This window comes from Populus trichocarpa, chromosome 1 (genome assembly GCF_000002775.5).
Source record: "Populus trichocarpa isolate Nisqually-1 chromosome 1, P.trichocarpa_v4.1, whole genome shotgun sequence".
In the NCBI taxonomy this organism is placed as follows: Eukaryota; Viridiplantae; Streptophyta; class Magnoliopsida; order Malpighiales; family Salicaceae; genus Populus; species Populus trichocarpa.
The window spans coordinates 27,669,072-27,688,312 of NC_037285.2; the positions used below are offsets into that span (position 1 = coordinate 27,669,072).

At 34.1% G+C, this 19,241-nt stretch overlaps 3 protein-coding genes across 5 annotated transcripts in view; 2 read left to right on the forward strand and 1 right to left on the reverse strand.

Annotated features, from left to right (window-relative positions):
• The window catches only part of LOC18095082 (vegetative cell wall protein gp1), a 53,832-nt gene extending 53,559 nt beyond the window's left edge, over positions 1 to 273 (forward strand). For all 3 annotated transcript variants that reach the window (XM_052450035.1, XM_052450033.1, XM_052450034.1), the window contains one exon: positions 48 to 273. The gene's annotated coding sequence lies outside the window, so the exon portion shown is untranslated. The remainder of the gene's footprint in view (positions 1 to 47) is intronic.
• A 14,116-nt stretch (positions 274 to 14,389) lies between these two features.
• On the forward strand, positions 14,390 to 15,781 carry LOC7480056 (structure-specific endonuclease subunit SLX1). Its single transcript, XM_002298374.4, has 3 exons — positions 14,390 to 14,837; positions 15,192 to 15,298; positions 15,441 to 15,781. Exons 1-3 carry the CDS (start codon positions 14,476 to 14,478, stop codon positions 15,632 to 15,634), a joined length of 663 nt encoding a protein of 220 aa, XP_002298410.2. The 5' UTR covers positions 14,390 to 14,475; the 3' UTR covers positions 15,635 to 15,781.
• Positions 15,782 to 17,455: 1,674 nt separating this feature from the next.
• On the reverse strand, positions 17,456 to 19,006 carry LOC7480057 (acyl-CoA--sterol O-acyltransferase 1). Its single transcript, XM_002299880.4, has one exon. The coding sequence runs from the start codon at positions 18,774 to 18,776 to the stop codon at positions 17,688 to 17,690; it is 1,089 nt and encodes a 362-aa protein (XP_002299916.3). The 5' UTR covers positions 18,777 to 19,006; the 3' UTR covers positions 17,456 to 17,687.
• Positions 19,007 to 19,241: the final 235 nt, after the last annotated feature.

Sequence of the window (19,241 nt, forward strand, 5' to 3'; positions counted from 1 at the left end):
AATTTTATTTTGTTACTAATATTAATCTCTAATTGTTTTTTTTTCAGATTATATATGGTTAATAATGGCAGTGGGTTTCTTCGAAGAGACTACATATTAGATAATGCATGTATTGAAAATGTAATCAATTGAAGGAAAGTGGATTGTATCAATCATGCCAAAATAATATCATATAACTTTAGTTATTGTAATAATACATGGATAATGTGGAGGAAAATATTATGTTTGTTAAAAAGCATTATAATACTAAATGAATGTCTTTTATTACGATAATTACTTCTTTTTTATAATTCTTATCGTTAAAATTTTTACTCATCTAATTTCTTTGGAGAAAAATAGTAAAAGATAATTTAGATATCAGGACAATGTTTACCTATATACATTGAAGACTTCCCCCACGTGAAAAGCTCGATTATTTGGACTTCCAGGTCTACAAACTTGATTATAATTATTTTGATATATAATTAACGATGTGTATAACATATGGTCCCTTGATTATAATAATTTTAATATATTATTAACTGTGGGCATAGACTCTCTGTGAGAAGAACGGGGTTTTTTGTTTTGAATTTTACCATTCAATATTGAGTTGATTGATGATAAATTAATTTTGGCATTTTCTATGATATAATAAAATAAAAAAATAATTTGACCCAGCGGAGTCCTTAACCTGAATCATAGGGTTGATAGACTGACTAAATATCAATTAAAAAGTTAGGTAGGGATTTTTCAAGTTTAAATTATTATATCGAGTTTAATAACAATGTTGGAAAGTTTTTAACGATCTAAATGTGTCTTTTTTATGTTTAAAACCATAGCGAAAGTGCAAGCAGGTTAAACTAGTTAGAACTAATTAAACTATCTGAAAAGAGGATTCATCAGACACATTTTAGGTTACAAACTTTGAATTGATACTGAATTATAATGCAAGAGAGTTGAATTCTCTTTTTAATACAATTCTTTCCAAAAAAAATTCATGAAGTTTTTATAATATGGCTTATTGTAAGAAAAGAAATCGTTCAAACAAATTGTATATGAATAGAAGCATCACAACAAGAAGAAGAAACAATGAGAAGAAAAGCTTTGATTGTGATAAGTCAATATTTTTTGTTTATATTTTTATTGCTTGAAAAAACCCAAGACGATATGGCTCTAGCAACATGCAAGACCCAATACACTTGGGTTCGGCAATTAGCTGAACCCAAAGTAATGTGGGTCTGACAATATGTCAGGCCCAACAAACTTGGGTTCACGAATCAGCTAAACTCAAGGCAACACGGGCCCGATGAAATGCCAAACTCAAGACACTTAGGTTCAAAATTTAGTTGAGTCCAAGGCAACATGAGCTTGGTGAAATGTCAAACCCAAAAAGCTTAGGTTCAACAATCAGCTGAAGAACCTAAGGCAACATAGGCTTGGCGAAATGCCAAACTCAAGAAACTTGGATTTAGCAATCAGCTCAACGCAAGATAACATGGGTCTAGCAGTTTGCAAGACTCAACACACTTGGGTTCAACAATCAGCTAAACCCAAGACAACGTGGACCTGACAAAATACCAGACCTAATACGCTTGAGTTTAGTTATTAGTCGAACACAAGGTAACTTTAATATGGCAATATGTCGGATCCAAATTATTAATTAAACCAGAGGTGCTACAAATTAGATAAACTGTCACACCCTTTTTTTTTATCTAAGTTTGGCTACATCTCAGGTCTTAAGTGTACAGGGATAAGGAGTCCTACTTTTAGAATGGTTACATGATTTATTCATATCAAAGGTAATGATCTCTCTATATTTATAGATGTACAAAAGGTTACTTAGGGAGTCCACCACACGTACCTTCCCATTAATAATGTGTAAGGGATATTTGTTTCTCATTAATGGTGTGTAAGGGATATTTGTCTCTCATTAATGCCACGGAAAGCAAATAACTTTTTAGTCTTGCTCTTCTCTAAAGACAACTAGGTTTAAGGTTTATAGATATCCCTTGAACTATTCAGGTAAGAGGTTCAAAACTTTTTCGACTCAATAGCTTACATATACTTCGGAGCATTAATCATTCTAAAATACAAGAACAAACACTTTTGTTCTTGGAACTTATGGCTCTTTTGAGTTATTTATTGTTTTTCCCATAAAGTTATTGACTTTGTTTTTACAGGTACTTAGGTTTTTACCATTAGTTTGGTACTTTTTTAGCTAATGAGAAGATAATTGTGTTCTTAAACACCTTGACCCACCACTATTCAAATACTAAATAACTTCTTGCTTGAATATTCTAAATTTTGGGATATCACCATATTAGATCAATTAATCAAGGTGCTCGAATATAATCAAGCTAACTCTTTAATTATTTTAATATCAGAGTTAAAATATGAATCACTAAATTTTCAAATCAATATATTGAATTTATACAGGATTTGATAGCTATTTAAATAGAACCATAAGTAGAAAGTTATAATTAATAAGGTTTTGCTTAACCATTTTGATAGCTATATAAATAAAACCAAAAGTAGAAAATTACAACAAAAGGTTAGCAACCCCAATCATGTCCAGACAAGCAATTTCTGAAGCAAAAGGAATCAAAATAATGAATCCTAATATAATAGGATAAACAATGATTTGCTAACCAAAAGGAGTTAGATGTGATTAATAAAAATTAGATAGCGATTATGTATTCGATAAATTATTTTAGAAAACAAAGTTGAAGTCCTAATTACTAGAGTTTATTTGTCGTTTATGTAATAAAAAAAGACTACAATTCCATTTTATATTTGAAAAATATAAATGAATAAAAAGAAAATTAGTATGTAGTTTACAAGTTAAACAAAGAATTTTGGCTTTGGCAGCAAATCCTTATATAACTAAAAAATAAAAATGGAAAAAATACCAAATATAGAATACAAGAGTCAAAACCTACTGCAAATATTACAACAAAAAACTAACTCAATACTAGAGCGGCAGGACAAAACACGACTTCAACCGCATAGTAACATCAGATCCAAATTGAATATTTCATCAAATAATCAGCTATATATTATTGGGGAAACAAAACCGAGCCAATATGATGTTTCGAAAATCTTTAATAATGAGCATCACAGAGTTAGAAAATAGTATGATGACAAAAAAAGGAAAAAAAAATACATGTGCCAAAACAAAACCATATCATCAGGACACGTTCCAGTACTGCCCTTTTTTTTTCATTTTCAAGAGTTAATTGATAAAATCAATGAATGGACAACACAACCATTTTGAAATGAAGAAAGAAAAAAGGTTCGCCTTTCTTGGCTTCTCATAAGAAGAAAAAGCATAGGCTGGTAAACTGGTCATATCGTGGATTTACATTTCAGATATTACTAGTTTGAGTACTATAATTATTAGAATTACTGGAGATTTACCTGATCATTAACTTCAGAGTCTTAAAAGATTAGTCGAGGGTCTTGAAAGATTAGTCGAATTGCATGTAATTTTGCTCGGACACCCATAATTACCAAAAAAAAAAAAACAACGTTCAAGCAACCCCCAAGTCCCCAATATCTCTGTCAGGGTCTTTATCTATCTCCAGACAGATAGATTTTACTTGAGTCTCCAAAGTTTACGGAGATTACTGGAGATTCCATAAAGTATCAAACTTGAATGACAGTTTTCTTTGCGAATTAAAGGTAAGAGACATCTTTCCAATACATTAGGAAGTTCTTTATTTGTGGGGGCGTCATCTGTTAATTAATGAACCTTCCTGTTCACTGTTTATGGTTTCATAGAATTATATCAGTTCATGAGGCATGGATTTTTTGTTAAAGAACAGTCTATCAAGTTCTGTTTGTGTTACTTTGTTTTCTTGCTTTGTGCTTATTTGTTTGGTAGCTTGGAAATGATGGGAAAGAAAACAAATTAAAGTAAATTTGATTTCTTTGAGTTGATTAATTTGAGATGAGAATTAAAAACTATGCCTAGAAGTAGTATTTATGATGATTTCGTAAACATTGGGAGATATGACAGTATAGAAGCATGATATTCTCGTCTGAATTCTCTATCTCTGTTTTCCTTGTTCTTACGGAGTTCTCTCTTCAACTACGATTTACCTAATCACTGCAGGTCAACCTTTCTGGGGTATGGAAATTCTTACTTCCAGCACCGTACCATGCCGTCTTGTTGTAAATCTGAGGTCGATATTAGATGAAAATGTATCGAATTCTTGCCTGTTAAAGCTCCCTGTTAGTAGTGAGCGCAAAATGTTGGTTGCTAGGACTGATCACAGTAGCGGGTCTTTGAGATTTTCTAGTTTTGATATTGAAGAAAGCTAGAGAATTACAATCTCTGATCATATTTTGTATTGATGGAATTGTACAAGTATATTTGGAATAGAATCAGAACCTAATACAACAACTAATGATATGATTCTATCCTTGATTCTATAAAGGATATATAGTAATTACATGATCATCTAAACTAGGTATAAATAAACTATCTTAGGTAATGACATAACTGCAGAAATCTTCAATATCTACACCATTAATCTACAATATCTTCAATATCTACAATATCTTCAAGACTCCTCCTCATGATAGATTAAGTGAATTAATTGATCCAAGCTTGCTTAACAACCGATAAAACTAATCACAAGGTAGAATTTTGGTAAACACATCATCTAGTTGATCATAAGTGCGCACATACTTAGTTTGAATAAGTTTAGCTTGAACTTGCTGATGAATATAATGACAATCCACTTCAAGGTGTTTCGTTCGTTCATGAAACACCGGATTAGCCGCAATATGCATGGCAGCTTGATTATCACAAAACAATGTCACTGGTGTATGATTGTGAAAACCGAGATCTGCAAGTGAATTCTTGAGCCAGATCAATTCACATGAAGCAGATATCATTGCGCGATATTTAGCTTCAAAACTTGAGCGAGCGACCACATGTTTTTTTCTTTTCCAGGACACTAAATTACCTCCAACAAACATGAAATATTCAGTGGCAGATCATCTATCTAGTGCATTGCCTGCCCTATCTGAGTTTGTATAGCCCATATGTTTGTGTGCCCATTGCGTTTCATAACAATCTTGTGGCCAACAATCCCTTTCAAATATCGCAAAATGTGTTTCATAATGCCGAGATGTTGAACTGTTGGAGCATGCATGTATTGGCTTAATAAACTGACGGCAAAGTAATATCCGATCTAGTAATAGTTACGTAAATTAATTTGCCAACAGTCCTTTTATAAGTGGTGAATGACGTGAAATGTTTGCATAAGGAGTCCAATTTGATCTTATTGTCCAGGGTAGTAATGGTTGGCTTATCATATAGCGTTTCAGCTTCTTGTAACAAATCTAGGATATACTTCTGTTGATTAAGAAACCTTTGCTAGAAGTTGCCATTTCAATCCCTAAGAAGTCCTTTAGTTTACCAAGATCTTTAATTGAGAATTGCTTCTACAGATCCTTCTTCAATTTTGCTATAGAATCTCTATTATTCCTAGTGATCATTAAATCATCTACATAGACAAGTTCAACAAGTTTTTCATCCGAATTCTGCCAGACAAATAGGAAAGAATCAACATTGCTCCTTGTAAAACCAAAAGCTTTCAGAGCAATGCTTAACTTTGCATGCCATGCTCGTGGACTCTGTTTCAATCTATAAATGGATTTATGAATTTTTGCAAACCAAATTAGGATGGTTACTCTATGGATGTCCAAGAGGTAGTTTCAAGAACTCTTTTTCTTTAAGTTCTCCATGTAAGAATGCATTTCTTACATCCATTTGATACAATTATCGGCCATGATTAATTGAAACGGATAATAAGACTATGACAATAGTCATTTTTTCCATAGGAGCAAATGTTATTCAACTTCAAATTTCTGAGAGAAACCTTGAGCTACAAACCAAGCTTTATGTAGTTCAATTGTTCCATTTGAATTGTACTTAGTCTTGAAAATCCAGCGATAACCTACTACTTGTTTACCTATGGGAAGAGGCATGATGCTTCATGTATGATTGTTGTCAAGTGCAGGCAGTTCGTCCTTTATAGCTTGCTGCTATACAACTTAAGATTGAGCTTCTTGAAATGTCTTTGGCTCATGAACATTTGATATGGAAATGAGGAATGTTTGTGATCTGGAGACAGTTGATAATATGACAGAGATTTAGAGACTGGACGCTTGACATTATAAGTTACATACTCTTGTAGTCTAGAAGGGGGTTGATGTTTTCTATACGTTATTCTTTTTAAAGTTGGTTGACCATTTGGAATACTAAGAACTTCTTGCACACTTGATTCACTTGATCAAAGTTGAAATCTATTCATGTAGCTTCATCAGAAAAGTTTACATCAGATATTAGACTGGCACACTAAATATCACTCGCAGAACTTGATTTTGATGTAGGGCTGTCAGAACTAGAATTAGTTCTAGCACTAGTGGACTGTCGTTGCAGAGAGCATGGACTCTGATCGATGGAACTTGAACTAGGCAACATAAATAATTCAAAAAGATCCTCCCCTGACTTGTTGCGGAGAAATAAGGGATGTCTTAAATGAATATAACACCTCTTTATATATATATATATATATATATATATATATATATATATATATATATATATATATATATATATATATATATATCTTCTTTAGTAAGGGATTATAACACTAGGAAATGATCGATGGAACTTGAACTATGCAGCAGCAATAATTCAAAATGATCCTCCCCTGACTTGTTGCAGAGAAATAAGGGATGTCTTCAATGAATCTAACACCTCTTGATATGTACATTGTTTTAGTGAGGGGTCATAACGCTTGTACCCCTTTTGTGTTTGAGAATACCCCAAGAAAATGCATTTAATTGCTCTTGAATCAAGCTTATCATGTTGTGATGATGGCAAGTGTACAAAACAGGAGCATCCAAACACTTTGAGATATGACAAATATGGACTTTTAGCCTGCAAAACTTGAAGAGGAGATTTAAAACCTAACACACGACTGGGTAACCGATTTATAAGATATGCAGCCTTGAGAACACGATATGACCAAAATCGTCTTGGAACATTCATTTGCAACATTATGGCACATTGTTTTTTCAAGCAGATCGTGATTTTTTCATTCAGAAACCTCATTTTGTTAGAGTGTACCAGCACAACTAGTTTGATGCAATATGCCATTAGAACGTAAATAATATTATATATCTTTGGACATGTATTTCGTGCCATTAGCTAATCGGATGATTTTAAGATGAACTGAGAACTGATTTGTAATCAATATATGAAAATCCTTAAAATATTCAAATACTTCACTCTTAACTTTCAACAATACACCCATGTGACTCTAGAGAAATCATCAATAAAGGTTACAGAGTATTTAAAACCATCTAGTGAAGTATAGAATGGTCTCCATACATATGAGTGTACAAGTCCAAATGCATGAGTATCACGTGATATGAACGGATTAGAAGGAAGTTTAGACAATTTAGGAAAATGACAAATCTCACATTTAAAAGGTTCCTTAGTTGGTACTAAATTTATTTTGCTAAAAAAAATCTGATGGATGTGCTAGAGGACAATGCCATAAGAATGGCTCATAGGATGATTTGAAACTAGCCTGAAATCCTCTAGAAACTTGAGAATCATTAGAGAAATAATAGAGACTATGCAAAAAAAAAAAAAAAAACCCTTCACCAATCATCTTCTTGGTTAATGGATCTTAAAATATAACCTTGTGATGAGTAAAAATTACATCACAATTGAATGTATAAGTTAACTTATTATCTAAGAGCAATTGGAAAGGAAACGAGGGAACATATAACATCAGACATGATTTTATCAGAGATTAACTTGATTTTTCCCTTACCCTTCACATGAGAACCCTTTCCGTTAGCTACCGAAACAAAGGTAAGAGAAGCAAATTGTTCAAGATAAAAAATATTACTCAATGTTTTAGACATATGATCTGTGGCACCAGAATCGACAATCCAAAGATCATGCAAATTATCAAGTTCTAATGCAGTCGTAAAGGCAATCAAAATACCTTGGCTGGTTTTCAGGTCTGCTTCAGCTAGGAATCTGGTGAGGTGGCTGAGGAGTGTTGTTGGTTGAATCTACTCTTGTCCAGTAGCTCTGTTTTACGCCTTCTTATGAGCATGCTTGTCTTGCAAGTAATTAGCAAAGTCTTGTATCAAGGCAACAAGATTTGTAGTGAAGTTTTGAGTGGTATGAGTTGCTAGATTTGACTTATAATTAGATGATTGTCTCTTATATCCTCACTGCTCCTTAGCAAATCTGGGTTTAATTTCTGGATAAAGTTGTCAATAGCGGTCTGTCAGGTGTCCAATGTTATAACAATAGCTGCACTTCAGGTCTAATCATTTCCTTTTGAATGTTCTTTCATCAGTTGCTTGTCATGGTAGTGCATGATAATCAGACATACCAGAATTCTCACTACGAGACATTGCTTTGGCATGATAAACACGAGCATTAGCAGCTCTAGAATTAGTATCTCAGCTCATCATCTTCCTGTGAATCTCTTCAAGCTTGATCGTTGCACATACAGATTTCAAATAAGGTAGTTCTAAATTCATTAAAATATGACTCCGCAGGTCTTTAAAATTAGGACTGAGGCTTGCCAAAAGTTGAAAAATTCAGTCTTCTTTTGTTCTTTTTTGTAGGACAGTAGCATCAATAGTGTGAGGGTGATACATCTCCAGTTCATTCCACAAGCTTTTCAGACTTCCCAATAGCTGAACAAAGGGTCTATCATCCTAATGAAGATTTGCAATTTCGCGATGAATCTAAAATATTCGAGCAACAATATTGTTTTGGATAACCAAGCCTCATATTCTAGGGCATCCATGTCTGGAAAAAGTGTTGAACCATTGATAAATCCTAGCTTTGATCTTCCACCAAGGGTGATAGTAAAAGCCCTTAACCAAGGGAAATAGTTGAATTCATTTAGCAATATTGAACTCAACCTTTGAGAGGTGTTGGTATTTTAAACCCCAAGGATAAAATTTTACAAAAAAAAAAAAAAACTTTAAATAAACCCCATGATGAAGAAGGTGAGGTTAAATGTATGGAAAAACCAAATAAATTCAAATGTTAAGAGAGGATTTTAAAAGATAAAAAGTAGTACCACTCAAATTGTAAAAAAGAAGAAAAAAATGGGGCCAAAGTATAATTAAAAAGGATGGGACTATAAATTCCTCATTCTCTCATCCACGAGGCTGGCAGCAAGGAGACAAATATGAGGGGGAGAATTTCAAATTTCTTCCACCAAAATTGTTAAGTCTATACAAGCTCTAGATTACTAGGTAGAGAAAACATCCCTTGGGAAATGAATTAACAAGAAAACAAGTGAACAAATTGTGAGGGAAAGAGAGGGAGAGGGTCAGTTACATACAAGGAAGGAGGAGTTAAAAATATTCAACCAATTTAGAATTGAAATCCAAATTTCCTCCGATTAAGGAGCCCTAAACCTAATTGTGAAAACTGATTTAAATTCAATTAGGAATTGTGCACCAATCTTGAAATTGAAAATTAGGGTTCTTAAATGAAATTTGGGGGATTTGTAGAAATTGTTGAAATTGAGTTAATTGAAGTATTATAAGATACCTTAAACATGAAATCATGTAAAAATACCAAAGAAAAATCAATGGCCAAAGGAACAAGAGTGGCCAACCATTTGGGGGTTAAATGGGAGGAAAAGAAATTTTGATTCGCTTGATAAAGTCTTTGTGATATGTTGTTATAATGTGAACAATTATTGAATAAAATAAATAATTGCATGAGAAAGAGAAAGGAACCCTCGATTCCCTTAGGCCAAGTTTCGTCCAAGGCTAAATTGAGGAGGGGGAGGGGGAGTTTTGAGATTTTATATGTTAATGAAGAGTGAATTAGGTGTGGTATGAAGTTTATTAATAGGGGAAGCATGATAACTTGATAGTGGGGAACTTTGTAGATCGAATGCATGTGTTATGTGAGGTAAAAATGAGTTTATTGGTCATATGTATAGCTTATGGCTTGTCTTGAGAGGAGTTGCAAAATGTAGGAGAAACATGGAATTCAAGGATGTGGATGTTTCTTGAAATAGTTCTTGACCACCTTAAACAAAAAGGGCAAATTAGCTTAAACGACCCTTTGGAGGTCATATTTAGAAAGGTTACCATGCATATAACATAGAAATAGTTGTCTTAAGAGAAGAGGGAGAAATGAGGATAATTGAAGGTTCATTTAAACCATTGATGAAAACTGGACAGATTCGTCACTCTAATTCCAAAGAGAATTTGGGCCTAAAAATGATAAAGTTTGGGAAAATTTTCTTCATTTAAGTTATAGCCAAGGATGTTAGCTTTCCAATGCGCCGACCTTGATTAATTTGGAGCTCTAAAACTCTAGATATAGATAAATATCTGAGGAGAGGTTGAGCTACAACCTCGGCTGGCAATTTCAACAAGTTGTCAAAATAGGAAATTTAGTCATGTTAGGGGCAGAATCAGGTTTCCTTCCCTCAGAAAATGTGTAGTGTCATGTCTTGGTGTTCGAAAGGAAATAAGCCATATTCGAAACTGAATTTTTTATGTTAATTATGATTTGATAATGACCGTAATCTTAAGGGATGTAATAGAAAAGCAAATGTAAGCAATTGTTAAAATAGAGTCAATATTGTTGTTGTTGTTGTTGTTGTTGTTGTGTGAAATGTAACTTGAGTAAGAAATAATGTGGTATGCCTGTGGATTTAGAAGGGACGGCGGGAGGGGCACAACAGCAGCAAGAGAGTGCGAGTCGAGCTTCTATAGCAAATAGATGTCATATACCTATACCCTTCTTAAATATCTGTAACCTTAGAAATTTGTTTAATTCTTGGATTGTATATATATTAATGTTGCCAAAAGGAAAATTGATCAGATGAAATAAATGAGAAATGAAAACAAACTTGATTAGTCAGTCCTGGTAAGGGCGACTAATGATACTAATAAGAATCATTAGTGTCGGAGTTACCATCCTAAAGTTTTGGAAAGAAGTGGTTTGATTAGTAATCTCGGTGGAGATTGGCTGATGATATCAGTGAAATGGGTTTCGCTATTTTTAATTGAATTGTTCCTTCGGCATTAACATATGATATTGGTTGAAATTTGGGAGGAAAAGGGGAAATGTTTAGTGATCACCGAAGGGATAAATCTAGAAGCATTAAAAAGAGACTAGATGGGAAATTGTAAAGAATATTTATGATAGTACGTAGCCTTGAATATATATATATATATATATTTCTTATTCTGTTTAACATACTTGTCTCAAGAAAGAAGCTGTTGCATTTGTCTCTCCAAAGCTATTATTGATTGATTAATTCCTGCTGCCACCACCATCTTCACTGCCATTACTATTATGCATCGATCTTCTCCAACTTACTAATGTTATTACATTCTTTCCCAGTTGGCAGAAAATAAGTGATCCTAAAAGTATTGCAGAGATAATTAAACATGTTTACACAGATCATTATACAAATATCGACAAAGTGTTTTCTCGTATTCTTGAGATTACACAACATCCTGCTGCTGCTGCATCATTTGCCTCGATTATGTATGCTCCTCAGGGACCGCTATCCTTCAGGGTAACTTTAGCCAGGCAGGCACTGCATAACTCTTATCTGCTCTTGATAAGTCGCTCATATTCTTTCCTTTTTCTTGCTCCAACTGAAAGGCTCGTAGCTTATTTGTGTTTCTAGGTGTAAAATGAGCAATTTTCCCATTTGTCTCATGTATGGAAAAGAGGACCCCTGGGTGAAGCCTGTCTGGGGCCTTCAGGTGAAACAGCAAGTGCCTGAAGCTCCGTATTATGAGGTTAGCCCAGCTGGTCACTGTCCTCATGATGAAGTTCCTGAGGTATGCAGCTCATTGCTTACTAGCTTAATGGCACTTTCTGTTGCCCATCCCGTAGTTCATGCTGTGAAGATGGTGTTCAGGCTTATATTTGTGTGCGTAAAGAAAAGCTGTTTTCAAGGCATCTCTGGCACGAGCTGAGCTAGAGTAGACAATTGTAGGAAAACATTATGTGATGATGTTCTGGAAATAAATACGTTAATCTGATGGGAAGTAGAAAACTTGAACAGGGGAAGAATAATTGTTGAAACTTCAATGGCCATACTAATCCAATGGGGATAATTTACAAGAATCTTGCTGTTATGAATCAATTTAATACTAGGTTTTCTAGGATTAGTTAATGCAATAAAATCCTTTCTGCAAGGGGATAATGAAATCTTAAGGCATCCTAGAATCATCAAGTTTTCCAAGAAGTTTACTATTTTCTTTTTCTACTTTATTTATTTATTTATTTATTTTTTCAAGAACATGGCTTCTCTAATGGCCCCTTTTATTGTTAAATACCTTATACAACGCATGAAATTGAAAATGAACTACGGCAAGAGATTTCTTCCCCCTAAAAAAATGAAAATTAAATAAAATAAGGATTTTTATAAAATGGTATTTCAAAAGAGAATTTCTTGACAAAGTGTGTATAATTTAAAATTTTAATTATTAAGATTCAAACTTTAAGAATTAAAAAATCTTTTTTTTATATAAATTTTCTCATCAAAACATACTTTCTTTAATTGAAATTGTTTTTTAATGCACAAAAACTAGTTTAATAATGAAACCCAAATAAATAAATAAATAAACTAATAGTGTCAGTTAAAGTTAAACATTGTGTACTATATTTCTTTTACTATGATTCAAGTAATAATAATTTTAGCTTTCTAAAAAAAAAAAAAAAACAAAGCTTGCAATTAGTGTGAAATTGTCCTTTTTAAAGGATTAATTGGGCATTACAAGTTTGATTGGGGATAAATTAGTTTATATATATTTTTTTATAATAAAATTACTTTGTTGTCCTTAAAAACAAAAAAGAAATATATACCTTTGGTTCAAAGGTTTTTTTTATTTTTTAAATATTATTTACATAATAAAATTATGTTTACACCCTTAAAAGTAAAGAACAATTAAACTTGCATAAAAAGAAGTTTTTGTCTTTTTATTTTTATGAACATTTAAGTTACATAATTACCCTTAAATGCAAACAAATAGAAGCATTGTTCGAACGACATTTCATGTTTTTTTTATATTTTTTTATTATTATTACATCTTCACAATAAAGGTGTGGCTAGGCTCTAGTTATTTTTTTCTTTTCTTTTCTTTTTCTTTTCTAGCCTAGAAATTCATATCATCCCTTTCAAAAATTAATTGTGTCCTTCAATTTTTATTTCTATTGATTTTGGTCTTCATTCTTTTTTATTACTATTTGTTTTGCTTTTAATGCTTTTTGATATTTAAATTGTTTTCAATTTCATCCCTAGACATTTTATTTCATTTGGTTTTTTTATCCAATTTGATCCTCATTCTTTTAATTGCTTATTTTTTTATGCTTTACCTTTTTCAATTTCATCCCTCGTTATTTTAATCTTTTTTTTTAATCCAATTTTGGTCCTCATTCTTTTTATTGATATTTTCTTAATTTATTTTTAAAAAAATTTAATCTCTAATTATTTTTTCATTTGGTTTTTAAATCAAATTTGATCTTTATTATTTTGATTACTATTTATTTTATTTTTAATTTTTTTTATAAATGGAAATCTTACTTCGCAATTTTTTCATGTCTGCCTTTCGATCGGGAAATCTTAGTGTCTCGAGTCACTGGTTTTGAATATTATCCTAGTTTAAGTTGGGTTGTTTTATCCTTTATTAATTGCTTTTTTAATTTTATCATTCGATATTGAATTATTGGGTCTTGAGCTTTGTTAGTTGTTTCACTTTTTTTTGTGAGTTTATCCCGATCTTATATCTCAAGTAGCAGGTTAGTCGAGTTAACTCAGGTTGACTTAAGTTATTTTCTTGATTTTTTTTATGAAATTAATTTTTTTGTCCAATTTTATTATTTGAAATTAAATTATTGACCATTGAGCTTTGTGATTTTTTTGCTTTTTTTTTTATGGGGTCATCCTGAGTTCAGGTTAGTTAAGTTAACCTAGGTTAACTTATGTTTTTTTTGTGTTTTTTTAACCTTGATTTTTTTGTTAGGTCCTTTTAAAAAAAATATATTTTTATTCTGATCTTATGTCGCAGGTGGTAGGTTGATCGAGTTAATTCGTGTTGACTTTAGTGTTTTTTTCAGCATTGTTTTTTTTTTAAATTGATTTTTTAAAAAATTTTACTTTTTGACATTGGATTATTGAGCCTTAAGTTTTATGATTTTTTTTATTTTATTTTTTTAAAGTTATATCAATCTGATATCTCGAGTAATGTATTATTCGAGTGAACTCTTTACCCGAGTTGTAATTACCTAAATATTGTTTTTTATATGTTATATGAAAAGACTTCGTATCACCTATCCATCAAATATCAAACAAAATAAATAAATAAGTAAATAAGGGTATAACGTTAGTTGCAACTTTTTAAAAGAAAAGAAAATTATTTAGGGATGAAGCCAGTACAGCAGCACCTATGATCCAGAACGGTTGGTCCGTTGGTCAACCAAGATTACAGTGCAATAAACAAGATTACATGACCGAGTACGTTTCCGTGACAAAACGATTGGTCAGTTGGTCAACCAAATCCATCTCATCGGACCAGATGACGAGGTTGCTGTCTAAGACGTTCCGGTCTGTAAAACTTAAAGCATCCTCATCAAAACCACCACCACCACAACAACAACCATCCCCATCATCATCATTGCCCCGATCAAGAAAAACACGAGCAAAATCGAGCTCAAATTCGAAATCGAGATCATGGTCTGTGTATCTTATTCTCTCTACCAACCGCCCTATCAAGACTTACGTTGGTGTCACCACCAATTTCTCTCGCCGGTGCGTTTATTTCTTTGATTCAGCTCTTATTTTCTGAAATTCAATGCAAATGTTTATCTGGGTCAATTTCAATTTGTCTCTTACAAATTAAAGGGGTGACGACTCATTTCACGACTTGAATAAGTAAATAAAATAGTTCTCTAATCATGTCTGCAATGGCAAGTTTGATAACATGCTAGTTAATTTGGTAATTGCTGATGCCTTTAACCAGATGTATTGACTTTTGTATTGAGCACGGTCTCCGATTGCCTCACTTGTGAATTTCACAAATGGGTTGTGTTATTCTTGCTCAAGTATGTGCAATATAGAAATGAACGAATGCATACTTGTTCAACTTGGCGCTTTTTAATGCAGCTTGAAACAACATAATGGCGAGCTTAAAGGAGGTGCAAAAGCATCCCGTGCAGGAAGGCCGTGGATTTGTGCATGCATAATTCGCGGTTTTAATGACCGAAGTGAAGGTAATTTTCTTCTTTGTACCACTTTCACAAATGCCAATGAGAGTTATTTTCATACTCCTGTTCTTGATTTTTCTTCTTGATATTTGTGGCATGAATTTGTTTAATCTATTGATTTTTCTTCCTTTTATTTTCTATTTTGTAGCTTGCAAGTTTGAATCAAAATGGAAAATCTTTTCAAGGAAATTGCCTCGAAAAAGGATAGATGATGACCAGATGAAGCAGAGCAGCAAGGACTCGCACCGACTCCTGCAACATAGGAAGACTGCCCTCGATAGGGTTAAAGGTTCATTTGATCTTAGTCACTTAGAAATTGACTGGAAATTGAATACTTTCTGATTTTGATAATATGCAATCACGTTGGACACATTTTAAGTTATAGTGTATTCTTTGTGCTACACTATTGCATATCACTCCTACCATGATTTGATCATTGTATATTTACACTTGACACAATTCAATATATTCTTTTCATTGTATTCACAATATCTTCCTTCAATGTGATTCCAATTGCATCCATGTGAAATGATAGAAGGAAAGAGGGGTGAAATTATTGCAAAGAGAAGAAGTTTTGCACATTTATAGAAATTAGTGAGGTATTCATGAAATATAACCAGTTGCTCAAGAGAGGTAAGGTTTAGATGCTCCCTGGATATGCATTCCAGCATTTCAAATTCATGTGGTCTGCTAATGTAACACATATGAGATTATCTATCACCTTCCATAATCTGTATGAATGACTCGATCCGGTTGCTAGCAATCTGAAAAATAAATCTGCATTGTTCCCTCTTTTGAAGAGTCAGAGGGAACTTCCAAGCATAAGGATCCAGAAATTGGAGTATGTCAGTGTGCATGAAGTTACTGGAAAGGTAATTAGCTAATGGCATATCTCAGTTACTACCCTGTGCAGACAAGATGTCTATCTGAGTCCCATCTGCCTCAAAGTTGTCAGTTTGTTGCATCCTTCTATCTCCAGCAGCTAAACTGCTCAAGTGCTTCCAATGACCATACAACTCCTTCACTGCAGCAAGCCAGCCTGAAACTCCTAAACAATGTGAAGGAGGCAAGGGAGGGGAGATTAGTCATACGTCTGAGAATCATCTGATTACACTTCTATGTGAAGTTTATGAAAAGACGGAGATGGGATAGTCTTATTCGAATCTCTTAACTGTGGACAAGCAGAAATGTAAAGATCTTCGGACAAGTTTTCTAACAAAAGCTTATGGAGACAAGAAAAACTTATCACGAGAAGTCCAGACTTCTCAATCCAACACGTTCCTGAACGGTAGAGTTTCTAGAGATTGGAAAGGCTTGAAAGGAGAACCAGGCCCATAAAACTTATTACCCACAGATAGAACTCTATCTGCGCCTCTATGATCAAGTGTCTGAATGTGGATAAGTGACGCAGTGAATGGAAACAATGTGCATTATCTACAACGGATATCCAGCCTTATTAGACTTGGGATCGATTACCAGTACAAGATGGTAATTCTATACCACCATATAACGCAAGTGTGAGCTTTTACAGATTTTTAAGAGTTTGCAACAATAAGATGACAAGATTTTCTTCCTTTTCTTTGGGTGTGCAGCAGAATCCATCAGTCCATTGCATATCTATCTTATTAATGCCATGCTTAGTTTCCGAACTGGCTACTCTTGCATCTTCAGTGCGCGCCATAAAATATTTGAAGTTGTTGAATTGAAAGTTGTCCATGAAGATGCACCTATTCTCTTAACTCCCTTAGTCTGAGCCCATCTCCAACATAAAACTTGCCTCCCCTTCGGAGACGCGTCAAATCCTCTGACAATAGGATTCGTGTTGTTTACCGGCTTTCAGCTGTTCTTCTCTTCATAATAATTTTTTACATGCCTTCTTTCTTTCTTTTTTATCATACTTTACATGTTTTTTTCTGATAAAAAAAAATGCGTTTGCTTTCTAAAAGTAAACTCGCTTCTATTTTTAAAGTTAACATTCGAGTTCAACTCCAAGCCTACTTACTACCAACCATGTGGGGGATTGGAAGCCAATTCTGTCTTGTAAAAGTGTACTTCTTACCTTTTTTCCAAACCTTTTTTCTCCCATGCCAGCCTTCAACCCCCTGGCCCATAACATGATAATCAAATTCATATCTGAACGTAGATGGAATTGGGAAATTCATCAATTTTAAACATCAACATCTTTTCTCACTTCAGTGACTAATGAAATAGATTGTTCCCCCCCTCCCCTTCTGAAAAATATAAGCAAGACAAGAAAGAAGAGTACACTGAAACGAGACACATTGAAGAGTCTACCCCTGTGTACTAATTTCCTCAATTACAACTCTCAGAGGGTTCTGAAAATTTTCAGTCAATACAGTACAATCAATTAATGGAGGAGTAGAACACTCAATCCTCAATTGTAATGGGGAATACGAACCAAATAATCAGCAAGCCTTTGACTCTCCTTCCCTAGGAACGCCATTAATGCAGCCAGCTCCACATACGCCTTTTCAAAAGCTTTACACCGATCCAACGAGGGCAAGAACAGCTGAAAGCCGGTAAACAACACGAATCCTATTGTCAGAGGCCCTGATACCAGCCGTGGCAATTGCCATCGGCCACCAAATCGCTTCTTTAAAGCAATCTCAGTTAATAGACACACTCCATGGAGAAGAAAGAAGCATGTGAGCTCCCATGGGGACCTCTGATCACACTCCACATAGTAGAAAAGGATCAGCTCGTGCATGAGTCCTGACACAAGAAATGTCCCCATGAAGGCAGGAATTAGTGCCCACTTTCTGCCAACAACTAGTGAAGCAAGATTGCTTGTTGGTTTGTACACGGCAGGTCGTAAAATACTTGAAACAATGAGATTCCATCTTCTACCCCAGAAATCTTGTAATGAGGTTGAGAGGTATGGCTCATTAAATGGTGGCTCAAGCTCTAGCCCTATCAAAACTCGAGCAGCAACCGCGGCCACACCGAATAGTGTTTCAAGTTCAACATATAAAAGGAGAAAGTAGAGGAAGGAAACGATCTGTGGATGGATATATTCCCTATACCCAGGAACATTAGCCAATATAGCGAAAAGCAACACCTTGATTGCATACTTCATATGTTTTCTACCATCTTTAGGCTCTTTGTCCTGTAGATGGGAGTCACGGGACCTAGGAGATGGCTTTTGTTGGATCCTGATGGGAAAACAATCTACAAACACAAAACTTGCAAGAGAGATTGATAGATCTGAAGACAAAGGACCCTCACCAAAAGCGAACAGTAAGATCTTGAAATTTGCAAGCCAAGCAATGAAAAAAGCTGTAAGACCCGAAAGATAGATGGTGTGCAGGTGGAGAGGAAGATAGAGAAAGAGGCCAACGATTGGTAGCAAACAAAGGAGTCTTGAAGTTCCTTTTGGAACTATCCGACCGACAGCATAGCAGTAGCAGGTGGAGGCAAAGACCGAGAACGAAACCTTTATAAAGTTAGTGATCTCATTCGCCATTTTGTCTCTGATGGAAAATGTTTCTGTGATTCATCATGATCTCCGTTTCTATATATCTCCTTTTTTTAACAGGGGGATTGGTCAACAATTGATTTGTAGTTCGTGTTACTGTTAGCTATAGCAAACAAATTGACCATCACACATAATTGAGGGACTATTTTTTTTTCCGGGGAGTTTTGGTTGGTGACTCGGACCTGGGTTTCCGGCCAGCCCACCTGTTTCTTTAATGATAGATGAAAGGGCATTTACATATCTGTTGGTATGCTGTGTGGTCGATAAAAGAGTTTGAAACATTTTTAAATTTTTTTTTTTTTTTTTAGTTTAACGTGGGTGTCCGGGTCAGCTTGCACGCACATCGACTAATCTCACGGGCCCTGAAGTTAACGATCATGTAAACCTCCAATGGCCATCATATGAGCAACCACAGGGCTCGAACCTGAGACCACAGAGGGAGCAAACCTCTTG